At 48.3% G+C, this 25,823-nt stretch overlaps 1 protein-coding gene across 1 annotated transcript in view; it reads left to right on the top strand.

The window, feature by feature from the left end:
- PRKD2 (protein kinase D2) overlaps positions 1-25,823 on the top strand; it is a 34,464-nt gene that overhangs the window by 571 nt on the left and 8,070 nt on the right. Inside the window, exons 2-12 of the mRNA XM_056846154.1 lie at positions 9,307-9,445; positions 10,893-11,024; positions 12,771-12,925; positions 13,828-14,029; positions 14,836-14,916; positions 15,998-16,148; positions 21,813-21,930; positions 23,022-23,099; positions 24,301-24,562; positions 25,144-25,196; positions 25,338-25,410. Of these exons, the coding sequence (XP_056702132.1) occupies positions 10,985-11,024; positions 12,771-12,925; positions 13,828-14,029; positions 14,836-14,916; positions 15,998-16,148; positions 21,813-21,930; positions 23,022-23,099; positions 24,301-24,562; positions 25,144-25,196; positions 25,338-25,410 (1,213 nt within the window). The 5' untranslated portion in view covers positions 9,307-9,445; positions 10,893-10,984. The remainder of the gene's footprint in view (positions 1-9,306; positions 9,446-10,892; positions 11,025-12,770; positions 12,926-13,827; positions 14,030-14,835; positions 14,917-15,997; positions 16,149-21,812; positions 21,931-23,021; positions 23,100-24,300; positions 24,563-25,143; positions 25,197-25,337; positions 25,411-25,823) is intronic.

The raw sequence follows: 25,823 nt of genomic DNA, 5'->3' as shown, positions 1-25,823 counted from the left end.
CCTCGGAGTTCTTTTTTTGGGGAGTTTAGTTGCATCTTCATTTGTGCGTAAGCATGCAGTTTGTGCATGCTTGTGTGGTGTGTGCTTTTTTTTTTTTTTAATAATTTTTTTTAGTTTTTCCAAATTATACATTCCAGTTCACATATCAAAAAGTATAATTCATTAACTTCCCCTCCTCTAACCTTTTATTTAACGTTGTTTCTCTCTTTGTATTATTTGTCTAATTCAATTGTAACCAAAACATCCATGTCTAATATATCCACACTGAATTAGATCAAAATATATTTCTTAATATCACATTTAAGTTCATTTCTGCAATAATTCGTCCATGCCTCCCACTGTTGTGTGTGCTTTGAGTTACTTGGTCGCCACAGGTGGTTTTCGGCTCATGCATACCTACTTGGCTGTGTAGGTGCTGCGTTTCACTTGTGCCTGCCTTGATCTGTGGGGGTCTTGAAACGGGCTCCTGTTGGGTGCGCAGGCTGAGGGTGTGTGAGAGAGGCCTTCCTGTCTGTCTGGGTGTGTTGCATGTGGAAAGGTTGCCAACTGGCCAAAAAAGGGCTGTTGGCCATGCCTGTGCGTCCTTCACAATTTTGTCGGTGGAAATTGGAAGGGCGGCTTTCACCGTGGCCGAGGGCTGAACCGTTATCATCTGCAAAAGGGCTGCGGATCCCATTGCCAGGAAGGGCACAAGAGCAGGCACTGGTAACAAAGCTGGTGTCCGTAGAGAATCGAGTTCAGATCCCCGCTTAGCCATCCATCTCTCGCCAAACCTACTTTACAAGTTCGGTTAGGCTAAATCCAGGGAGGGGCCTTTGGAGCCACTGGATGCAAGCATATAACTTAAAGCAAAGGTTTCCAAACTTTTTGAATCATGGAGAAATTCATCACGGAGCACTAATTTTCACTGAGCACCTATAGACTAAACCAAATTATAGTAGTATTTTTCTTTCCAATCTCTTCATGGAGCACTAGGAGATGTTTCATGGAACACCAAGTGCTCCACGGAGCACAGTTTGGGAACCTCTGACTTAAAGAAAAAGTAGTAACTGGCAAAGGAAGGGTTAATGGTTTTGGATTTAGACTCTGGAGCCCTCAGTTTAGCTATGGGGCAACAGGGTAGGAGACAGGACATTGCTGGAGGTGAAGGGGGTGGGAAAAGAGATGGGGTGGGGGCACAGAGGAAGGACTTGCCAGAAGGTGGGGGGGTTTAACCATTGAAGGGGTCATGTGGGTCTCTGCTGTCCCCAGTGCAGCAGGCTCTCCTTGGCTGACCATTCCCTTCTAACACGTCCGTCCTCTTTCCTGGCCCTCTTTGGAAACGGAAACTTACTACGTTCACACAGGTTGAGTAATGCAATTTCAGTCCATTTTCAATCCACTTTGCAACTGGATTTTACTGTGTAAAATAGCCAGGCCTACTCACAAATGATTCCTAGGGTCTATTGAAAGTGCATTATTCAGAGTGTGCGGAAGTCTCTTCCAAGCCTTTCTGGCTGTTATTCCAGAAAACCTCCTTTCAGGCACCAGCCCTCCGGATGAAGGGTTCCTGTGTGGCCAGACGGAGGCATCTTGGATGCTCAGACAGGCACATGGAATGTATTTCACGGATTCCACAATGGGCTGGTGCTGCTCAAAACAGGTTCAGGGGCTGAGCTGCTGCAAACCCCAGTTCTAATAATAAGACGCTGAACGACAGTGCTTTTTAAGGGTTCGTTTGCATTACCACAAATAAGTACCGTAGGCCAGAGTTGCTATCCTCCTGCTATTGTGGGGGGGGGTGGAGGGGGAGGTGGTGACCGACAGAGGCTAACTGAAGTCCTCCTTAGTGAGTTTGCAGCCAGGGCCGAGATCCGTGGACTTCGCAGTCTTGCCTGCGCTGCTTTCTGCCCCCCCTTTCCTCGCCCTTCCCCTTGTTGGTGGCCCCGGCTCCTTTTTCTTTCTGGGCACTTGAGGCTGATGTTTTTGTGGAGGAGCGGAAACAGGAGTCCAGCTCCCTGCTGCTTCAGCCCTTTGCTGGACAGGAAAGGGAAGAGCTCTGGATTCCAAGAGGCTCGACACGAATCGCTGGGGGGGCCTCCAGGATGGAAGCCGCCCCGTCGCATCCTTCGCTGCTGGCAGATAGAGCGAGAGAGAAACTTGGCGTGCAAACGGCTCACTTCAAAAGCCAAGCTGAGAAGCAGAGTCTTTTCATCGCTTACAGACATTTGGAACAGAACAGCCTCTTCTGACCTCCCTTGGAAGCCGCTGCAGAGAGATTTCGGTTTAACTTTCCAGGGGGAAGGAGGCAGGCGTCAGAAGAAGCTCTCTGTGGCCAGAACTTGATAGGAGAAGCGGGTTCATGTGAGGAGAGGGGTGGTCCTTCGGGTGTGGACGCTACTGAAGCACAGATGAGAGTGGCAGAGTCTAGTCTTCTGACACATCCAAGCTTTCCTTTGCAGCCGTCAGGGCTAGAAGCTTCCTTTCATCTCTTTGGGGAGAGTTTGTGGGATTCCAGCTCCACAGACCGGCTCCCGGGGTGAAAACTTGATTTGAACCTGGCTGGGAACAGCAGTGTGGTTAGCCTTGCAGCGTGTGAATTAACGGTCCAGAAGATAGTGCCTTTGAGCGTGTGCAGAGTTCTGGAGGCTAAGGGGAGACAGGATTGGAGAATGCTACTCTCTCCTGCTGTGAGAGTAGAAGGAATGAGCTATGAGGGAAAGGGGAGGATGGGAGCGGATAGTAAAATCGTAGCCTTCTTTTCCGCATGTAACCTGCACACTCCCTGAGAATTCATTGGGTGCCAAAAGTAGAGGTGAAAGAAAAGTACATAAATTGTGCAATGGGGGAATCGTACCCTGCCCTTCATCAGTCTTTCCCTGGAAAAGAGAGGGAGGTAAACTGGTCCCTCTAGCCTACCGTGGTCCACCCTTGATAGTTCAAAGCTCTTTGAGATTACAAGCTAAAATCTTTTGCAGCGCCTGCCGCCTGAGATCATTTTGAGTGGAGATGCCCGGGGTTGAACATGAGACCTTCAGAACCTAAAGGCATAAGAAGGGCCCTGCTGGATGAGACCATCTAGTGGTCCATCTAGCCCAGCATCCTGTCTGACACAGCGATGAGCCAGATCCTCTGGAGGTCCAGCAACAGGGTACAGAGGCCGAGGCCTTCCTCTGATGCTCTCTCGGCACTGGGATTCAGAGGTTGACTGCCTCTGATTGTGGAGGTTCCCTTTAGTCACCCTTCAGTCATCGCTACGTTATCTGGCAGCGAATTCCACACTGTGTAAAGAGGTATTTCCTTTTGTCTGTCTGGAATCTTGTGCCCATCAGCTTCACTGGATGCCATTGAGTTCTGGTATTTTGATAGAAGGGGAAATTTCTTTGTTAACTCTCTCCACCCCCTGCATAATTTTGTACACGCAAAACACATGCTGTTCCCCTGAACAGTTGTCCTTCCCTGGAGGAGCCTAAGCTGTATCACTGGACCTCCCATTGTTGTTGAGAGCCAGCGTGGTATAGTGGTTAAAAGTGGTGGTTTGGAGCAGCGGAGTCTGATCTGGAGAACCAGGTTTGATTCCCCACTCCTCCACATGAGTGACGAATGCTAATCTGGTGAACTGGGTTGGTTTCCCCCACTCCTCCACATGAAGCCAGCTGGGTGACCTTGGGCTAGTCACAGTTCTCTCCGAACTCTCTCAGCCCCACCTACCTCACAGGGTGTCTGTTGTGGGGAGGGGAAGGGAAGGTGATTGTAAGCTGGTTTGATTCTTCCTTAAGTGATAGAGAAAGTTGGCATATAAAAACCAACTCCTGTTCTGCTTAACTCTGTGAAGGGGGGGTGCGGAATAATGGTTATACACATGATGTGGAACCTCCATGTTCTGAAGAACAGGCGCTAAAGATGAACACAGATCGCCATTGACTTCATGCCTTCCTTGGGAAATTTCTAGGCACCTTTGACTGGAAGCAGGTTGCTGGATGAGATTAAGCCCTTTGGTTTGCTTCCATCAAGGCAGTTTTTATGTTCTGTGCCATCTGCTCTATGTCATCTGCTCATTGGAATGAACGGTGTAGCACCTGCAGCTGGATTGTAAGTTTGGAGGCCGGTACCCCCTCCCTTAATGCTACCATGTAAAGTTTGCTGCCAAGGGTGTAAATATTTGTCTGCTGTGTCTGAATTGTTCTTTTATAATAGAGGCTTCAAAATGGGGCTTATTTATTTGCCTTTTTTTTTTTTTTGGGTAAACTCCGTTTGTGTTCTCAGGCTGCCGTACAATTCAATAAAACAAAAGAACAATAAAACTACGCAAGACCTGAAAGCGCTTAACCGATCAGCTGCAAATACCGTCAGTAAATAATGCAGACGAACAACAATAGGAAGCAGACAGCAGAGAGAACTTAAAGCGGGGGTCCCCCTCTCTTTTTGAGCCTGTGGGTATCTTTGAAATTCTGAAACAGGGTGGTGGGTGTGACCAGAAAATGGCTGCCATGGGAGCCGGAGCCAGACACCCACCCACAGGAAGTCCACGTTCAGGGGAATACCCTGGAAAAGAGGAGTGAGAGAGAGAGAATAAAACCAGCTGACACCAAAGCAGCTTTTAAAAAGTCTGCCCAGCCAGTCCGGTCTCAAGCGGCCTGTCAGACGCTGCCATGGGCAAGAGCTCCACCCGGCTCCACTCGCTTTCTGAAAACACTTGGAAGGCACCACGTAACGTGTCGGCAGATGTCATGGATCTCTCGGGCACCACGTCGGGACCCCTGACTTAAAAGACTACTAGTGATGGGTTGTCAGGTACACCGTTAATAATTGGTGTAGTTGCACCGGGGAGGGGGGGCATGATGATGCACCATCTCCCCCCACACGCACACACTGCAGCTGTGGGTGTTCTGTGTGTTTGTGCCTGGAACCCCACGGTGCTGGGAAAGCGCATCTCTGCCAAGCCGGCTTGCTTGGCCTGCCCGGGCTTTGAATAGAGGGCTGTTCCCCCGGAGGCTGAGTCACCGGCAGCTCCCTCTCCTGGGCACAGTCTGGCCTCCCTTAGCCTCCCTAGGTTTATTGCCGGCTATTATGATGCTGTTTCCTGCCTGTCAAGATCACTTTGGGGCAGCCGGTGGGTGGAGGAGGGAGAGGTTAACTCCTGCGTTGCCGCTTGCTCATTAATTTCAGCCCACCTCTCTGCTGCGCTCATTAACCCGTGTGGCTAAATGGAACCTCCATGTTCAAAGGCAGTGGGCGTCAGTTGCTTAGGATAGGCTCATGTTTTCATGCTTTGCTTGTGGTCTTCCTGGAAGCCACTGGTTGATCATTGGCCTTCTTCTGGCCATGTAGTAGGGGTCACTGGGTGTGTGTGCGGGAGGAGTGAGTTGTGAATTTCCTGCATTGTGCAGAGGGTTGGACTAGATGACCCTGGTGGTCCCCTTCCAACTCTATGATTCTATGATTGTGAAAATGGAATGCTAAGAGAGAAGGGCCCATCCTGGCCTAATCCTGCAGTACTCTTCTGATGTATTTGTTGCCATCACGCAGAGACAATATTGCACTGGGCAGATAGGCTGTGATATCCTGACTCGTGGTACCTGAGATGCAGTCTTGTTTGGGACTAACGGTACAATCCTAAGGAGAGTTACTCCAGTCTGAGGCTATTCATTTTAATGGGCTTAGACTGAAGTAACTCTGCATAAAATTGCACTGTAAAGCCTGGTGGCTTCAATTCCCTCTGGTGCTACAAAGAGAGTGCTTTGCCACACTGTTACATTTAAAGCGCAGTTCTATGCGGAGTTACTCCTGTTGTCTCATTTATTTTTGTGGGCTTGGAGTGAAGCAGTTCTGCATCGGATCGCACTGTCAGCCGATTAATCTGTGGTGGAAGCCACTGTTACGGAGCCACTGTGGGAAAGTGGAGGAGGGCCTGGGTTTGAGTCCTTACTCTGCCATGAAACTCACTGAATGACTGTATGCCGGTTCTTCTCTTTTAGCCACACCTACCTTAGAGGGTTGCTGTGAGGGTAAAATGGGAGGGGGACTGGTGCGCGGGGTCCTGATCTTGGCAGTTGGGTGGGATAAAAATGCAGGGGTAGAAAGCGTTTGAGTGACCAGTCCTTTTAAATGTTGAAGACAACTACATATAGAATCTGCAGATGGAGAACGTTATTTTGGAAGATGCTTTCCCTTCTGCATGGGAGAGAAGGGGGAATGCTTCTTCAGAAGAAGCGTGTTGCCCTTTGTGCATGCATCACTTGGAAACAAAGTATGCTTTTCCTTCCTTCAAATTCCCCCCATATGCAGATGTATGCAGATTGAATCCCATGGTTAACGAAGTAGGCTCTACTGCTTTCTCCGCCAGCTCCCAGGACGGTGAGAAGATGGTTCTCCTTGCAACCAGACACCCCGATCAACCTTGCCAGCCGGCCCGCTTTCTTCACTTAGTGCTCCGGAAAGGGTCTGTGCTTTCAGGCGATAGTGATGCTTCTGAGATTCCCCCATACCTGTCGGCTGTAGCCCAAGCGGCATTGGGGAATCCCCTGGTGTTCTTGTCCCAACCCCCCAGTGATGTCGCTGCCCTCCTGCGGCAGGTAGAAACTGGGGATGTGCTGCGTGGGGCTTTCCCGCTGCAGCCGGACAGACTAGTGAGTGTCTCTCAACTGGATGGTTTATTTTTTTATTGGAGATCCACATCGAGTCTTTGCGGTGTGCCGCTGGCTGGACATCAGAAGGCTAATGGGTTTCCAGGAACCTGGCTTCTCCGTAGGGTTGAATCTCATGTCTCCTGAGCCCATGCCATGTGTTTCTTTGCAGTGGAGTGAATAGGAATGCAGATTTTTCGTTGTGGATCTTTAACTGTCTGGGGAGCATCTCTGCTACAAACTTAAGAGTCAGCTTTATAGCTATTATACAGTTGTCGCTTTCCCCCAAAGAACTCTGGGAATTGTAGTCTAATGGTGCTGAAAATTCTCTGCCGCACGGAGCTTACATTATTTAAATTTTCAGCAATGAGGAAGGGCACGGGGGAGAGAAGGCATGAAGACTCAACTGGTATGCTACTGTTTCCCATACCATTGAGTTTCCATTGGACTTCCTGGGGGGGGGGGTAGGTTTTGAGGTGGGGCTAGGTGCTGCCCAGAATTGTGAATCAAACATTTATCCCTTGCTTTCACATACTCTGAACAATACACTTTCAGTGTACTTTAATGATCATTTGTAAGTGGATTTTGTTGTTTCACACAGTAAAATCCAGTTGCAAAGAGCATTGAAAGTGGATTATTCAGCATGTGTGAAAGCACAATCCTGTGCCTGTTTCCTTGGGAGCATGTCGCACTTCTGCTGGATAGTCCCCAAGCCTGTTTGTTCCAGCATCCTCTTGCCAATGGCAGCCAGTTAGAGGCCTTTGAGCAGCTCGAGAGCAGGTGCAGTCGCCATATCTGTTTATTTGGCTTCGCATTTGTTATTCAGAGGGTAGATTGGCTCTGTCCATGGAGGCTCCATTCCTGGTTACCTTGAGCAGTGGTTGTTGATACATGAACAAAACAAACTCTTGATGCCGGTAGCCGTTGCAAAATCTTGCAGCAGTGAATTTTACCAGTTCCCATAGTCCAGAGGACATTGTTCTTGCACACGTGATCTGCTTGGATGGGGGGGGGGAGGGAGAAATAAAGCGCCCGCTCCTTTTTAGCACGCGCTGAATATAAAAGACTCCCTTCGGCAGCAGGAAGGAAGGGAGAGGTCGGAGGTCAGCTGGAACCAGCGAATGTCTCCAACAGTTAAAAATAACAGCCTGGATTTGCATAGCAAATGCTTAGAACCAGACAGCTTGAAAGGGTGATCTCTGTCCCCGTGTAAAATTTCTTGAAAAAAAAAAGAAAAAAACAACAACCCTCTCTTAGAATGCAGGTGTCGCTCTGCGGATGTGTAGCAATGCTTTGGTTGCTGCCTGTGCACGCTCTGCGGATCTGCTGGAGGTCGAAAAGCTGCCTGCCTGCAGAAGTATTTCTTGGTGCTTATTTAGAAGCATTCACACATGACAAAGGTTTGGGGGTTTTGCTCTACAGAATCGCAAAGGCTTTGAACACGAGTTTCAGCCGAGCAAACCCACCCTGCCTGCCTTGGTGTGAAGTCCACACCCGTGACTGGGCTAATTTGGAGCATGGAAATGACTAAGGAGCCAGCACGGCGTGGTGGTTGAGAGCGGTGGACTCTAAACTGGAGAACCAAGTTTGATTCCCGGCTCCTCCATGTGAAGCCTGCTGGGTGACCTTGGGCCAGTCACAGTTCTCTCCAAACGCTCTCAGCCCATGCGGAGGCTGGCAATGGCAAACCACCTCTGAATGTCTCTTTCCCTGAAAACCCTATGGGGTCGCCATGAGTCATGACTTACGGTGCATGCACACACACACACACACACACACACACACACACACACACACACACACACAATGAGTCACAACAAACCAGCTTTCTTCCAATTTCCAACTTTTCTTTCCTGGTGGCTGGAAGGTGATTGACTTGCTACCAGGTGACTGGGCAGTTGGCTGTCCTCGGGTCCGGTGTGTTGTTCCTGAGCGGACTTTAACTGTTGTGTTTCTCCCCTCACCCCACTGTGGCCTCTGGGGACAGGGAGGTTTGAACTGCCCCAAACATGGATACCGGTCCTTTTCTTTGCAGTGAGAACTATAATTCTATTCTTCAAAGTAGCTAACTTGTTGCCTGCTGCTAATATTCTTCAAGCTGCATTAGAGTTAATTGAACCATGTCAAAGTGCATTGAAGTGCATGGTGGGGCACTTAGTTTCTTCAGTGGTGGGGAGATGGTGCTAATCTTAACTCTGTGGCAAGGAATATTTTATATGAGTAAAGCAGGAATACCCATTGGGGAAGCTGCTGAACAAGTGGACAAAAGGCGCAAACTCTTTGCTCGTACAAAAGCTGAGTTGTACCAAGTCCATTAAGAGACTGGGCAACTGAGGCAGCCTCTTGGTTCTTTTTGCTGCCACAGACAGTGGCCCTGCAATGTAAGAGGGAGTTGGTAGTATTGGCCCACTTCACAGGGCTGATGTAAAGTTTATAAAATGTGTATGTGATGCACTCGGAAAGCCAGAAGGGCTGTCAAAACGCCGAATGTTTTGTATTGGGGACCTGAACCAGCAGCAGGATCCCAGGCTATAAACGGTTTCCCACCATCTCTTTTAATGGAGACAAAGACAGGATCGTGGGCCTTTGGTGCACAGAGCATGTACTGCGCAGCTAGGGTATGCGGTGACCCCCCCCCCAGGTGATTGCGTCGGGGTAGCTCACAGTGCGGCTCTTCCCTTCTCTACCTCTTTCTCCGCAGTTTCCAGAGTGCGGCTTCTACGGTCTCTATGACAAGATTCTTCTCTTCAAACATGACCCTTCCTCTGCCAACATCCTACAGTTGGTCCGAGCGGCCGGTGACATCCAAGAGGGGGACCTGGTGGAGGTCGTCCTTTCAGGTAAGTCGGTGGGGGACAAGACGCCCAGCCCCAGAGCTTGGGAAGGGTCTCTCTTTCGGCCCCGGATTTCTCACCAGGGTTTGGCCTCCTTGAGAACTTGCCGGTATGGTTTAATCTTCAGTGGGGAAAGGAAACACCGGGGCTCAAGGATACCTCAGGCTTGTTTGTGCAATGACAAATCATTCTACGTGAACCAGCCAGCGTGGTGGACTCTGATCTGGAGAACTGGGTTGGTTTCCCCACTCCTCCACATGAAGCCTGCTGGGTGACCTTGGGCTAGTCACAGTTCTCTAGAAACTCAGCTCCACCTACCTCACAGGGTGTCTTTTGTGGGGAGGGGAAGTGAAGGCGATTGTAAGCCAGTTTGATTCTCCTTAAAAGGTAGAGAAAATCAGCATATAAAACCCAACCCTTCTTTTAGGCCAGGCCTTGGTTTGGCCTGGCTGTGACCATTTTATAAACCAGTTTGGCTGAAGTTTTAGTAAGAGGCAAACTTGGAGACTGGGAAGGGCAGCAATGAAGGAGCTAGAAAAGATCCTTAAGCGTAAGGATGTGTTGCTGGCCACCAAGATCAAGATAATTCATGTCATAGTATTCCCTATTACCATGTATGGGTATGAAAGTTAGACAATGAAGAAAGCTGACAGGAAGAAAGTCAATTCATTTGAAATGTTGTATTTGAGGAGAGTTTTACGGATACCATGGACTGCCAAAAAGACAAATTAGTAGGTTCTAGATTAAATCGAGCCTGATCTCTCCCTAGAAGCTGAAATGACCAAACAGAGGCTGTGGTACTTTCGTCGCACTATGAGAAGACAAGAGTCACTGGAAAAGATAATAATGCTAGGAAAAGTTGAAGGCAGCAGGAAAAGTGGAAGAACCAAAATTATATGGATTGACTCAGTCAAGGAAGCTGTGGCCCTCAGTCTGCAAGACCTGAACAAGGCTGTTAACGATAGGACGTTTTGGAGGTTGTTATTCATAGGGTCGCCATAAATTGGAAACAACTTGACGGCACTACACACACACACACACACACACACACACAGACTTTGCTGAATTTTGTTCCATGAACATCCCCTGTGTTAACTCCTATGTGGGGGTCATGGTTTAACTGGAGCCGGGGATTAACTGCAGAACCCACATTAGAATGATAGCAGCTGGCCCAGGGACATATGAAACAGCTGTAGAGAAGGGTGCCTCTGCGCAGGTGCAGAATGCCTCCTTTCTATGTAAACTTGTGGCCCGCATATAAAGTTCTGGCCAAGGTGGCAGCTTCCACCTGTCCTGTCTCATCTTCTCAGCTGCCGGTTTTTGTGAGATTAGATTTGGCTGGCAGTTGGCAACCAGGGCACCCACTTAGCTTAGTGTGGCTGTGTAGTGATTTGAACCCAGGCCTCACTGAGCAGACTGGCTGCATGGCTCATCCTTGCTTCCCTCTCCCCAGCCTCTGCCACTTTCGAGGACTTCCAGATCCGCCCTCACGCCCTCAACGTGCATTCGTACCGGGCCCCAGCCTTCTGCGACCACTGCGGGGAGATGCTGTTTGGCCTGGTTCGCCAGGGCCTGAAGTGTGATGGTAAGAGATCGATTTCAAGAAAAGCCAGGCAGTCAGCCGCGGCTGACTGGTGGAAGAAGCGAACCCTTCAGAAAGAAAGGGAGGAGGCCTCGGCCAAGGGAACAAGAAGAAACCAAGCATTGCTGCTGTGTGAGGGTTTTTTTTAAGCCTGTGGGCACTGGAATTCTCCCACAGCGTAGTGGGTGCTGCCACAAAGTGGCTGGCCACCCCTTGCCATCTGTCATACAGTGAAGATCCCTGAGCTGTGATGGCACCTGCCACCAAAGCAACATTTAAAAAATCTGCACAGCCCATCAGAAGCTGGCCAAAAGCCCCACCTGGCGGGCAACATGGCACCCATGGGCAATGCGTTGGGGACCCCTGTTATAGAGCCTGCTTGGAGCTTCTGAGATTTTGAGACACATTGCTCATAATTTCTCCATCGTTTTTGTGCCTTTCTGTGCATACATTTTCCAGCATTTCAGGAGGGCTAGAAACTTGTTCCTCTGCTTTTAAAAGAGAGAGGAGATGTTCAGGAAACTAAACTCTGTTCCCTGTGAGGAATGTCACTCTTCTTTTCTCTCCTACAGAGTGGCAGCAAGCACAGTCTGGCTTTAACTTCCATGTTTTATTTTTGGTCTCTAGCCTCCAGTGGTTGCTGCTTTGCAGTAGTCTGCTTGCTGAATTTTAAGCCCTTTGCTTAAAAAAAAACTTGTTGGGAGTGGGTATTACCAACCACACTGGCCATGGGTTGATGGCAAAATGGGGCACAGATGTGATAAACAAATTTTAGTGGGATATCTGTTAAAATCCCATTTGTCCATTTGTCTTTAGGGTCAGGGTTGAGGGAGAGAATCTCTAAATTTCAGATGAAATAATTATGGCTAATAAATTCCCACCGCTATCTGAGAACACGTTGTCAAGAATGGCAGACGAGGTGGCTAGTCTGTGGGTGGAAGCTCGGGCACAAATCCTTGCACTTAGAAAGCTATCAGCTCCAGGAGAAGGTGAGATAGGTTAAGACGCCTCTGCTTACCAGCCTGCCAGTTTTGAGACCCTTGGGAACGGCAGGGTCCTGTTCTTTCGCCTTCAAAGCTATATGATTTTTTAAACATCAAAATGTCTTGATCCTGCATTTGTCCCAGGGCCTGGCGGAAGATTAACCACTCACCTTTTACGTTGTTTACACAAACCATTTTTATAGAGTGCTAATGGAATTGGTGTTCCTAATGGACACCGATGTTCTTTGCTTGTGTTCCATGGTAAAGTAATCCCAGAGGCTGCATTTGCAAAAGAAAAAGTTTTTAAAAGGATTCTTAAATAAACATGGAAGGTAAGGTATAGTTGACCCTTGGAAATTTCTAAGAGGAAACGTGCAGGCAGGGTTCTGCCCAGAAAAGACGAGAAGCCTTCTGTTTTCCAGGAGAGCTCTCAGCGTGGTGTAGTGGTTAAGAGCGATGGACTCTAATCTGGAGAACCGGGTTTGGTTCCCCACACCTCCACGTGAGTGGCGGAGCTAATCTGGTAAACTGGGTTTGTTTCCCCTCTCCTACGCATGAAGCCAGCTGTGTGACCTTGGGCTAGTCACAGTACTCTTAGAGCTCCCTCAGCCCCACCTACCGCACAGGTTGTCTGTTTTGGGGAGGGGAAGGGAAGGTGATTGTAAGCCGGTTTGATTCTTCCTTAAGTGGTAGAGAAAGTCAGCATATAAAAACCAACTCTTCTTCTTCTTTTCAATGTCTTCCTTTGGTTGGTTTTGTCTCCCAGGGTGCGGCCTGAACTACCACAAACGCTGCGCCTTCCGCATCCCCAACAACTGCAGCGGTGCTCGCAAGAGGCGTCTGTCTTCCACCTCGCTGGTCAACTCCCAGTCCCTGCGCCTCTCGATCACGGAGTCCCTGCCTTGTGCTCCCGATGAGCTGGTGAGGAACGGCTTGCCCTGCTGGGTCCAGAAAGGCCTGGCTTGCGCTGTGTTCAGCAGGGGCTAGAAACTTGACATCTTAACATGTAAAGTGGGGGGACGGGTTGTGCCAGCTGCCCAAACCAGCCCCCTTGCTGACATGACAGGGAGCTCTAAATCCTTGGGTGTGGTATTCGGAAGAGGGGGCTTCATAGTTCACCAGAGGAGGGAGGACTGAGCGGGCTCCAGAAGGCTGAGAGGGGTAATGCCAGTTTGGGGGAGAGGGAGATGGGAGAAACTGGGACTGCTTTTGCCCCTAAGAGTATGTAGTTATCCGACACCACTGGGGTCTGACTGAGATTTTGGGCTGCTTTTTCAGCGTTCAGCTTTGTGTGGACTATGTGTGTACTATGCGCTAGAGTAAGGGTCCCCAACCTTTTTGAGCTTGCAGTCACCTTTGCAGTCCTGTCACAGCTAGGGTTGCCAGCTCCAGGTTTGGAAATTCCTAGAGATTTTGGGGGTGGAACCTGGGGAGGGGCCTTAGCAGAGTACCCCACCATAGGCTCCAAAGCACCAAAGCCTCCAAATAGCCATTTTCTCCAGGGGAGCTGATCTCTGTAGTCTGAAGACCAGTTGTAAAGCCAGGAGATCTCCAGGCCCCACCTAAAGGTTGACAAACCTGGCCCCACCCTCTGTCTAAAATCACTTGGCAGGTGCCAAGACAGGTGTTGGTGGGTGCCGTGATGCCCACAGTCCCCACATTGGGGGCCCAAGCGCTGGAGAATCTGCCTAAGCCAGCCAGGGTTTCCATTGATCTAAAATGCAGTGTGAAATTGGAGATCAGCGGACTTATGCAGAACTTTGTTCACCACCCCACACCCAGATGTTTGTTCACAGCTGGCCTTCCCTCATTTTCCTTCCCAGAGCCGGAGTACAACCGAGCTCCTCCCTCGCCGGCTGACTTCCTCCACGTACATCGGCCGCCCCATCGAACTGGACAAGCTTTTCTTGACGAAGGTCAAAGTGCCCCACACCTTCCTCATCCACTCTTACACTCGCCCCACCGTCTGCCAGTACTGCAAGAAACTGCTCAAGGGTCTCTTCCGCCAGGGACTCCAATGCAAAGGTGAATTGGGGGTGGGGGGCACTGTGGGCGGGGAAAGGAGGGAGGAGTTAACTTCTGAGTCCGGAAGAACTGGTAAGAATGTGGGGGGTGGGGGCTTGGCTTGTGCCTTCTCGTCTGGGACGTGGAGCATTTCAAGGCCGGTGAAACTCACGGCAACAGGTTTCTGAGACACAAGCAATTTCCTCTGCTTGTTTTTTTGGTCTCTGCCGTTGCAAGCCCCCCAAAAGTATCCAAGGTCGTGGACGCTGTGTGGGATAAATCATGCCAGTTAAAGCCCAAGGCTTACAGATTTGCTTTGTGTAGTTCAGAATCCAGCTGTGCGCTTTTAAAAACAAAGAGTTTAGAGAATTGGCAAGGCCTAGAACGGTGGGTAAGAAAGGGATTGGGGGAGGTGGGATTTGAGATAGACAGCAGAGTGGCCCATATTGCTCCACCCAGTAGCTTATGGAAACACTGCTTCCAGGAGCTGTTGTTGGTTATAAGGGCTCCACTAGGATTTGGAAATGGAGGAAGAAAAGCTCATGAGTGAGAAAGGCCCATGGGTCCATTAAGCCTTGTGTATTTTGCTCGGAAGGGATGTGTTCAGGATGTGTTTGTGTGGGGAGCACAATTTGCGGAGAAACATAGGAAATCCTCCACCTGGTGGCAGCCTTGTGCATTGTAGGCAATTATTGCACAGGGATGTTACCTGCCATTTCCCAGGTGGGTGGGCAGGCGTGGGGAGTGGGGCTGCCAGGAGAGCAGGCATCGCTGTGTGTGTGCAATTTGGCGATTGACCGTTGCTGCCCCACCCAATTCCTTTTCAGATTGCAAATTCAACTGCCATAAACGTTGTGCTACTCGGGTGCCAAATGACTGCCTTGGGGAGACGCAATTTAATGGCAGCGGTGAGTGGCTACACTTCTTGTCGAAGGGGAGGGAGAGACCAAGATGATCAGGGGGCCAGAGCAACTGTCCTATGGGGAGCGGTTAGGACACTTAGGGCTGTTTAGCTTGGAAAGAAGGCAGTTAAGGGGAGACATGATAGAGGTCTATAAAATTATGCATGGTTCGGAGAGAGTGGACAGGCAGAAGCTTTTCTCCCTCTCTCATAATACTAGAACGCAGGGTCATCTGCTGAAGCTGGAGGGTGAGAGATTCAAAACAGATAAAAGGAAGTATTTCTTCACACAACGCATAGTTAAATTGTGGAACTCCCTGCCCCAGGATGTGGTGATGGCTGCCCACTTGGAAGGCTTTAAGAGGGAGTGGACATGTTCATGGAGGAGAGGGATATGCATGACTACTAGTTAAAATGGATACTAGTCATGATGCATACCTATTCTCTCTAGGATAAGAGGAGCATGCCGAATATATTAGGTGCTGTGGAACACAGGCAGGATAGTGCTGCTGCAGTTGTCTTCTTTGTGGGCTTCCTAGAGGCACCTGGTTGGCCACTGTGTGAACAGACTGCTGGACTTGATGGACCTTGGTCTGATCCAGCATAGCTTTTCTTATGTTCTTACAGCTAAATGGCCCTAGGTCAGCTCACCCTCTCCTGCAAATTGTTGAACAGTGGGAAGAATAGCACTTTCTTTAATAGAGATTTGGGAGGTTTGAAAGTTGCACGTGGCGATGGCTGCAGGTGGCTGGTCAAAAAGGGAGGGGTGCTGATTGTGACCGCTGTCCACCCACCCCTACTCAGGTGCCGCAACAGTCAGTGTGCCTTCCGTCCTTCTTACCCCAGCTTTTTGCTGTGAGACGCAAAAGTTTGGGAAGCCTTGCTGTATAGCTTGCTGTTGTAGGTTGCAAAATGCGGAAGGACCAAGGATAGCTGCTTCGGCTCTTGGGAGGGAGGTGAGAGGTGAGACCCCTCCACGCCTACTCCTCGAGACCACCGCCTTGCCTCATTGTAGGGGTGGCCCTGGCTGGTGCCACACCAGTGGCCGATTGGCTGTGTCTGTATTACCCTCCTTTGTGCCTCCCCAGATGTGCAGATGGAAGACGTCAGCGACCTCAGCGAGGCTGACAAGAACTCCCTCATGGATGAATCAGATGACTCCGGGATCATCCCCGGTTCCCACTCGGAGAATGAGCTCCGAGTGGATGAAGACCCTGATTCCATCAGTAAATCACAGGGGTAAGGAGGGGGAATGCTTAGAGATGTGAAGGCTTGGGAAAAAACCAGAAGAATTCGGGGCGGGCGGGGAGGAGAACTTTTTTTCCTGTTGTTTTTCCCAAGGCCCTTTCCTCCCATTTTTCTAATAGCAAAACTGGAGATTTTGGGGAGTACTGAAAAAAAAAGCCAATGAAATATTTTCTCTTTTAGAATGAACAAAATGCTTTTAATGACAAGGTGGGCATGCTCTAGACCAGTGATGGCGAACCTTTTAGAGACCGTGCCCAAACTGCAACCCAAAACCCACTTATTTATCGCCAAGTGCCAATACGGCAATTTAACCTGAATACTGAGGTTTTAGTTTAGAAAAAACAACTCATACATTCACATATTTTGCGTTAAAAGAAAAACACAATAACAGAGCTTTCAATGATGCAAACTTTTACCTTTCAATAAAAAGTTGTTTGTATTTGGTATGCATCTCTCCAGGACTCGTCCTCTGCTCAGCCACTGGACATTATTGCTAGGGTTGCCAGGTCTCCAGCCACCACCTGGAGGTTGGCAGCCCCAGTAGAGGAAGGGAAGGGGGAGGGATGGAGAATGAAGGAACTGGGAAAGGAAAGAGAATGAAGGAACTGGGGAAGGAAGGAGGGAAGGAAGAGAGGAAGAGAGGAAGGAAGGAACTGGGGAAGAAAGGGAGGAAGGATGGAAGGGAGGAAGGATGTAAGGAAGAAAGAAAGTGTCCTGGGTTGGGCCTCAAGCCCCACCCAGGACTTGCTCCAGGGCACACACCCAAAGTTCTCCCCCCCCCCTTACCGGCAGCTCTGGGGAGGTGGCGAGGCGACTGCGCGGGACGGCGGAGACGTTGGGCCCCGGCGTGGCAGCATCGGGCACCTCCCAGCTGGCTGTTGGGGGCAGGGGAGGAGGGGGCGGCGAGGGCGAGCGCGCCAACACTTGCGACCCCACCAGCCTGCGAGCGACCTTAGGGGGCGGGGAGGGAGAAGGCAGAGGCCACACAGGCACGCCCGAGCCAGAGGACTCGAGGGTGGCTCCGGCTACCCCACAAGCTTACCGCTGGAGTCAGGGACAAGCGCGAGTGGGGGAGAGGGGGAGGATGGTGAGAGACGGCAGGCCTTTATCTGGTGGACGCGTGGCTGTTGAGGGGCCGCCTGGCCCTCCGCGAGCGCCCTGAGAAGGAGGAGGCGGCGGGCAAAAATGGCAGGGGGAGAGGCACCTGAGGAGGAGGACGATGGCGGCGGCAGCCTGGAGCTGGACTTTTGGGAGCCGCCTGAGGGGGACGAGGAGGAGGAAGGCGGCGAGGAGGAGCTGCTGCTGGAGCCTGGAGGAGGAGGCCTGGCCTCGTTGCTGCTGGCCTCCCCGCCGCCTGGCAGCTGTTGCGGGGCAAGAGGGGGGGAAGAGGAAGAAGCCAGCCGCGTGCATGCGAGGCAGGAAGATGACGCGCCGACGCACGCACGGTGTGGGGGAGCTCAGCTGAGAGAGGGAGGGGCACAGACGACCCGGGAGGCCTTTTGGAGCTCATCTGCGCGTGCTGGCAGAGAGGGCTACGCGTGCCGGAAGTGGCACGCGTGCCATAGGTTCGCCAACACGGCTCTAGACATAGCTCTTAAATCCAAGGTGCAATTTCTGCACCCAGAAGGATGCCTAATCTTCATGAGGGGAGCATGCAGGGCCTTTTCTGTTGCTGCTGCTTCTCAACTGTTGCGTGCCTTCTGTTGTTCTTTTGACCGGACTCTTCCTTTGTGGTTGACCCTTTCACCTCTCCCTCAAACCACTGTAACACATAACTCTGGGTAACAAGTAGCTTATTGCCCTGTCTTGGTGGAGGGAAAAATATCAGAAGGTGGTGAGGCAGAAACTGCACCAAAGTCTCAAAGGAAAACTCTGTAAGTTTAGTTGAGAGCTGAGCTCTTTCTAACCAATAGCCACAGAAGGAAGAAGACAGCATCCAGCTGAAACAAAGATATATGTGCTAAGGTAGCAGAGAGCGCATCAGCTTGCGGTTGTCTGTCTTTAAAAAAAATTATAATGCATATTATCATAATTGATTACCATAATTAATACAAAAAGTTACAGAAAAAGCACAGAATAAAAAATGGATACAAAAAGGATATAAAATACAAAAAATAGAAAAACATCCAGTTAAGATTAGTAACATTGAGATTACTACTACCCATAAAGTTGAATTTACATGCTTAAACCAAAATATTGACAGCTACCATCATTAGCATCATTAATCAACCCAAATCACTACCCCTTAATTTCTTAATAAACTATAACCATAATACAAATATGTAATTAGTTTATGTCTATTATATAACCCTGAACTACCTCTTATTTGAATTATTTAATTTTATTTATTTTTGGATTTTTATACCACTCTTTATCCCGGCCGAAGGTGGTCTCAGGGCGGCTAGCATAAAACAGAACACCATATAAACAACAATAAAAATATACAGACAAATTCAATCATAGACTGAAAATTAACCGTTTCTGGAATTAAAACAAGTAGGTGCTCCTGTATCATCACGCAGGTCCGCAGACAGTCCGGGGAGAGCAACCAGCATCCCTTGATAGAAAAATCTGATGGAAGAAAAAGAGGGAGGAGAAGGGAGGCCAGATATGATGGAAACTGTTGCTACCCTCACCCATAGGCCTGGTGGAACATTTCGGTCTTCCAGGTCCTGAGGAACGATGTTAGATATCTAAAAATTATACAAAAGTTACTTTATCTAACATTTTATCTCTCAGATTGTATCTTCCCTCTCAGCCCATGTTTTGAGAGGAATATATGTAATAGAGTTTCCATTTATCTTGAAATTCTTTAATTGGCCTTCTGTGCATGAAGTTTGTCAGTTTGGCCATCACTGCATACTCTGCTAATTTACTCCTCCGGTCCTCTATATCTGGGCATTCGTCCGACTTCCATTTTGCTGCCAGTGTGACTGTAGCTGCTGTTGCCATATATTTAAACAGTTCTTCTAGAGTTTTTGTGATGTCTGTTGGTGTGATTCCCAGCAACATGGTTTTCGGGTCCATTGGAAACTTGGATCTTAAAATTTTCTGCATATATTTCTATCTAATACTTCTCGACTCTGTTGCAGGACCACCACGTATGATAAAAAGTCCCTTCATTCTCCTTGCATTTCCAGCACAGTCCTCTATGCTCCCTATTCATTTTCTGAATGCCTTTAGGAGTTATATACCAGCAATAAAACTTACCAGTTTTCTCTCAGTGATTGGCTAGCAGTAAATTTTATCGCTTTTGTCCACAGTGTCTCCCACTGTTGCATTGGAATCTCTTCTCCTAGGTTTTGCATCCATTTTGCCACGCACGGCTTGACCTGTTCAGTTTCTGTGTCATATTTAAGTAATAGTTAGTAAATTCTTCCCAATAGATGATCTTTATGTTGCATTATCAAGTTTTCCAGTCAGGTAAGTCTCTTATTCCTTCACTTGAAGATCGGCAATCTTTTATTGGTCTTGAGATTAATTCATTGAAAATATAAAAGCCATTGCAAGTTTTTACTCTCTTCCTTGATCTTACTCTCTTCCTTTCTCCTTGAGTCCTGATATGTTACATAGTTGTTATATTTAGTTACAAATCTGTCATAATATGCTTCTATGGGAGACATTTTGGGGCTTAGTCTTCTTCGGTTAAGCTCCCATATTCTCAGTAAACCATCTCTTAATTACATGATCAATGTTTTGCCTTGTTATCCCTAATGCCTTTTTAACCCATAAATGGTTGTGCAGTTCTTCTTTCATATCTGATTTCTCTAATTTCATTAAACTTGATTCAGGATTTTAAATCCAATCCGATATCCAAACTAACCGAGACCCTTGATAATATCGTTTTATATTCGGCAGTGCCCATCCTCCCCTTTTCTTTTTGTCTTGTAATACTTTGAATCAAATTCTTCGTTGCCATTCTACATAAATTTATTTATCTGTTGTTGCCAATGTGTCTTGTCCTCAAGATAAGTTGGAAGCATCTGAAACAAAAAATTAAGTTTGGGTAACACATTCATTTTTATCATTGAAATTCTTCTGAGCCACAAGATCTTTAATTTTGACCATCTTAATAAATCTTTTTCAGTTTTTCCCCCCACATTACTTTATAATTATCTTTAAATAGGGTTTTATTCTGGTCTGTTATTCCCAAATATCTGGCAGGATCCTCAGTCACTGTGCATCCTGTATTTTCTCTGACAGTGTCTTCTTGTCTTGATAAAAAATTTAAAATTATTTTTTGTCTTTTTCCTATTAATTTTATAACCTGAATACATACCAAATTCTTCAATTCTCTCCATTAAATATCCAGTGGACTGCTGAGGATTAAAAACAGTCAGTACCACACCGTCAGCATAACTTTTCATTTTAAATTCGTCTCCTTCCACATTTATGTCTTGTACCTTTGTCAATCTGGAAGCTTTCAGTTAATTTCCCATTTACCAAAATCTTTGCATTTTGCTTCAACTATATACTTTGTATCCAATTCAAAAATCTCGAACCACACTTCAAAGATTCTAATGTATTTAATAAAAACAGCCAAGAAGTGTTGTCAAAGGCTTTTTCAACATCTTTTTAAAAAGCCGCTTTTTTCTCATTTTTCTTTACATATTCTAATATGTTTATTACAAAACATACATTGTCTTTCATGTGTCTTTTTGGAATAAATCCTGTTTGGTCTGGGTGTAATATTTTAGTTCTACATTTCTGTTAGCCACCTTTCTCCCTTGCAGAACTCGATATAAATAAAACATTTTGAAAAACACAACAAAAATGATAAAACCTCTAAAAGTCACAGATTAAAAACTCCAATTAGGACTGCCGGGATAGAGAGTGGGATACAGGTTGAAGCAAATAAATAAATAAATGCTACACCAGTCCCAATGCAGTCCTAACTACAACTGGCCTTAACACATTTTTCGGAGCTTCGCTGAATGTCCACTACTGTCCAGCACGCTGATTTCTCCGGTCTGTAGATTCTCTCTGGGGTTTCTCCTTCTGGCCGAACTGGCCTTTTGCTTCCTTCTCGGAAGTTGCAGTGCTTGCTAACATTCCCTTGCTGTGACAACACAGTCCTTTAGCAGTAAGGGTTGTCCGGCGAAGCAAAAGTGGCTTGTGAACTGGGTTTGCTGTGTCCCACGGCCTCGTAAAGAGTAACTTCCAGGACGTTTTTTTCTCTGGGACTGTCAACTTTTACTGCATTTCTCCTTTCTGTCCCCCTCCTTTCTTTAGAGGCAAAAGTCCTCCTGCAGCTCTCTGCCTTGTAAGAAACCTCTTGAAACGTGGGAATAACGTATCTGTGTGTTCTCTCATATAAATAATGTTGCATCAAACCATTGTCTGTACTCAGTGTGACTTGCTTGTGAAGCCAGGATTCTGCTCACAGGTGGTTGCTTGAAACCTGGCTTTCCTTGGTAACAGCCGGTTTTGTCACCTTTGCTCTTTTGCCTGAAGTCACCTGGCGGGTTTCTTGGCTTGCGCTCCAGTGAGGGAGACTCCGGGAGGCAAGCCAGGACACCTGTGTTTAAACACCTTTCAAAACCACAGTGAAGAGTCACCAAAACCAACTTCATGCCGTGGTTTTGTGCACCATCGGAACTGCGTTTGCAATGCCTTGTGGCCCAGCAAAGTCAGATTGTATCTTTCTCTCTCCAGGTCCGTGGGGTACATCCCCTTGATGCGAGTGGTGCAGTCGGTCCGGCAGACAACCCGAAAATCGAGCACGGCTCTGAAGGAAGGCTGGGTGGTCCATTTCAGCAACAAGGACACCTTGGTAAGGGGGGGAACAGCTCGGGTGTGGGGGATCCCTTGGGCCGCTGGATCTCGAGGTGTCGGGCTTTGGGTGTAGAGCGAAAGGAAGTGGTGTCTTTAGCCTCTCTGATGCTCTGGTTTGCCATTGCTGTTCCCTCCCTCTCCTCTGTGCCCCCCCCACTGTTAGTTGTGGAAGTTCCTTAAAAAGGTAAATGTAAAGGTCCCCTGTGCAAGCACCGGGTCATTCCTGACCCATGGGGTGACGTCACATCCCAACGTTTACTAGGCAGACTTTGTTTTATGGGGTGGTTTGCCAGTGCCTTCCCCAGTCATCTTCCCTTTACCCCCAGCAGCAAGATGGGTACTCATTTTACCGACCTCGGAAGGATGGAAGGCTGAGTCAACCGTGAGTCGGCTACCTGAAACCAACTTCCGTTGAGATCGAACTCAGGTCGTGAGCAGAGCTTGGACTGCAGTACTGCAGCTTACCACTCTGCGCCAAGGGGCTCCTTACTGGCCTGGAATTGTTTGCTTGTCACTGAACTCCACAGATAATGATGCTGCTGCATAGGTTATGTAAACCAGGGGTCCCCAGCATGGTGCCATTGGGGGCCATGATGCCTGTCGACACCTTTTCTGGCATCAGCGAAGTGTTTTTAGGGAATGGGTGGGGCCAGGTAGGGCTTTTGTCCAGCAAGGCCTCTGATTGGCCACTGGAAATTTGATTGGCAATGCAGATTTTTTTAAATGTTGCTTTGGCAGCAGCTGCCACCACAGCACAAGGATCAACACTGAAGTTAAGCTGTGGCAATCATTTTGTGGCTGTCTCCACCTCCTGCCATTTTGTGGCAGCCATTCTGTTGCTGTGCCCACCTTGCCGGGCCAGGATTCCAAATGCAACCCCCCCCCCGGGACCTCTGATATAAATGATGCTATTTCGCCCCTTCTCTTTTGCTAGCAACATGGGGTTGTGTGACAGAGAGAATAGTCTACAACTGCCTGGGGCATGTGGGAAACCGCGTGTCCAGAAAGAGGCTGTTTGGGTGATTCTTGTGTCTCCTTTCGAGACTGTGTTTCTGTGACCCTTATAAACTCTTTTATTTCCTCCCTCAGCGGAAGCGCCACTACTGGAGGCTGGATAGCAAATGCCTGACCCTCTTTCAAAATAATACCAGCAGCCGCTACTACAAGGTACTTTTAACGCTTTTTTATATTCGTGTGAGGTTTATTGTTGTACAGTTTTTACCGGTCGGATTGACTGTACCAATAAATTATTATTAACTACAAGGTACTTGGAGGTGGGGGGAGCTGGGGGGTATAACTTGGTCTTGGTATAGCAACTGATTTCTCTCCCCTGCCCTGCACTATGTATTTTACTCTCTCTTCAGCCGACTAGTTGTAAATGTGTCTCTCGCTGAGCTGAATATTCTAAGACAGACGCATTTGGTATAAATGGCAGGCCGGGGAGGGGGGCATGACAAAATCCTCCCTTACTCATTTTATTCGCTGCTTGTTGCTACCCAAAAGCGGAGTAACTGTCTTCCTCCCCACCCTTTGGCTGCTGCTGAGTGAGGGCAGAAAGAATTGCCCTTACTCTGATTTGGCTTCATGACATCACCATGTCAGGATGGAATCAGAAGCCAAATAGGAGCGAGGGCAGCATTTCACCCATGCTCGAGGGCTGTCTCTGTCTAAATGATCCCCAAAGCAGGGGCTGCTTCCATTTTCAAGCAGGGTTGTGGACTTGGGAGAGGGAGTGATCTGCTCAGTTCCAAATACACCAACAAGCTGGTTTTTCCCTCTTAGTTCTTTTCAGGTCTTCCCACTGTCCTCCAGTCCCACAACTGGAATAAATTTCTGCAAATTAAGCACTTGGATGAAAATGTCCTTACTTCACCTAATTGTTTCCTCCTTGCTTCTTCCCCCTTTTCACAGAGGGATAATTGGAATGCTGCATCAGCCCTGGTTAGTATTTGGATGGGAGACCACCAAGGAAGACCAGGGTTGCTGTGCAGAGGAAGGCACTGGCAAACCACCTCTGTTAGTCTCTTGCCATGAAAACCCCAAAAGGGGTTGCCATAAGTCGGCTGCGACTTGACGGCACTTCACACACACACACATCCTCCTCAAACTACTGGAAAGGGTTAGATGCAAATCCCCTCCAGGTTCTGAGAATTCATCAGGCTCTGTCTGTATATCTTTTCCCCAAGCCCATCTTTCCAGTCTTGGGGACTAGAAGCTTATTGATTTGAAACTGAGGAGTCAATTCCTGGAATGCACTAGGCATACACAAAATGCTTGCTGGCCGGGCTGAATGCAGGGACTTTGAGAAGACAGTCTTGGGAAGCTATTTTTGTTTTCTTCTCTCTGCCTCTTCCCTCTCCCTCCCCAGGAGATCCCCCTGTCAGAGATCTTGGCTGTGGAGCCAGCCCAGGATTTCTCCCTGGTGCCTTCGGGGGCCAACCCTCACTGCTTCGAAATTATCACAGCCAAAGCCACGTACTACGTCGGCGAAAACGGCGCCAACAGCAGCGGCCAACAGCATGGCGGAGATGGCCAGGAGAATGCGAAGGCTTGGGAGAGCGCCATTCGCCAGGCCTTCATGCCCGTCATCCTTCAGAGTGCCCCCAGTGCCAAAGGGCAGGCACCCCACAGTGAGTGTCCAAGAGAGAATACCCCTCCCACACATACACACGCACACCAATTAACCTGCTCCACATGGGGGTCCCGTTTGAGTAAAGGCATCCATTTGAGCATGCTCTGAGCACAACACTGGCCTCTAGTGGTCTCTGTGTGTATTTCGGTTTGGGACACCAGACATTTTGGGGTTCTTCCTTTGCCATGTTACCTGCAGGAACCAAATTTCCGTTCTGCCGGGAAGGTGTGGGGTGTCTGTAGATGGGCTGGCCGCTGACCCTGTATATTTATTCGTTTATAGATGTTTACCTTACCCTTCTAGTACAAATAATGCTCTGCAGCTTATCAAAAGCAAAATACAAAGATTAGAAATGCTTGTTTGTTTTAATAATTATTCAAACAAGCGTTTAAAAAGAAGCGGCAATCTGCCAGCAGCACCCTGAAATACAATTTGTGAAGCAGGAAGAATCAATTAACCAGTTTTTTTTAATCCCTCTGTCATTAAAAGCAATGAATAAAACCAGCAGTAACATTGAGAAATCAACAGTGAGATAGATAAATATAGTATGATTTATGCTTCCCTCTCTGCCTTCTCCAGGACAAGCGTCACTGCGAATCTCTGTTTCCAACAGCCAGATCCAGGAAAATGTGGTAAGGGATACCTCCCTCAATGCCCTGTTTCTCCCCTACCCCTTTCAATTCCTGGCCTTGCCCTGTTCCCCGCCTGTCTGTCATGCCTTATCCCTGGGGAAAAGATAACTTTTTTTTCTTGCGCGGCTTGTATGCCTGCAGGATATCGCCACTGTGTACCAGATCTTCCCCGATGAGGTCTTAGGCTCCGGCCAGTTTGGTGTTGTTTATGGAGGTAAGCATGAAGACGGGCTGAACTTTATCTGGTGCAACTTGTGTGGAGGAAGCAGGCTGGATCAGTATTGCAATAATCGACTTGTAGGTTCTGGTTGCCAATATAGCCCTGCCTGGAGGGGAGGGTAAATGAATGACCGGGCATCTCTCTCTTGCCCCCCATATCATGGTTTTTGAGGACCATGTCACCTGATACCTGCACATACTTGTGCTTAGAAATGGTGCAGGGGTCTGATCAGTCTTTATCCCCCACCCCCTGCTGTTCAGCCTCTAGGGAAGCCCCCCACTCCTGCTTCCCAAAGCAGTAAAATCAATCAATCAATAACTTTAATAAGGTCCAAGACCAGCAGATAAAAATATATAAAATCATAAATTTTGAAATACCACCAATAAATAAAACAATTAAAAAAGAGA

Source organism: Euleptes europaea, chromosome 3 (assembly GCF_029931775.1).
Source record: "Euleptes europaea isolate rEulEur1 chromosome 3, rEulEur1.hap1, whole genome shotgun sequence".
NCBI classification, from domain to species: Eukaryota; Metazoa; Chordata; class Lepidosauria; order Squamata; family Sphaerodactylidae; genus Euleptes; species Euleptes europaea.
This window is presented reverse-complemented; position numbering and strand designations above follow the sequence as displayed.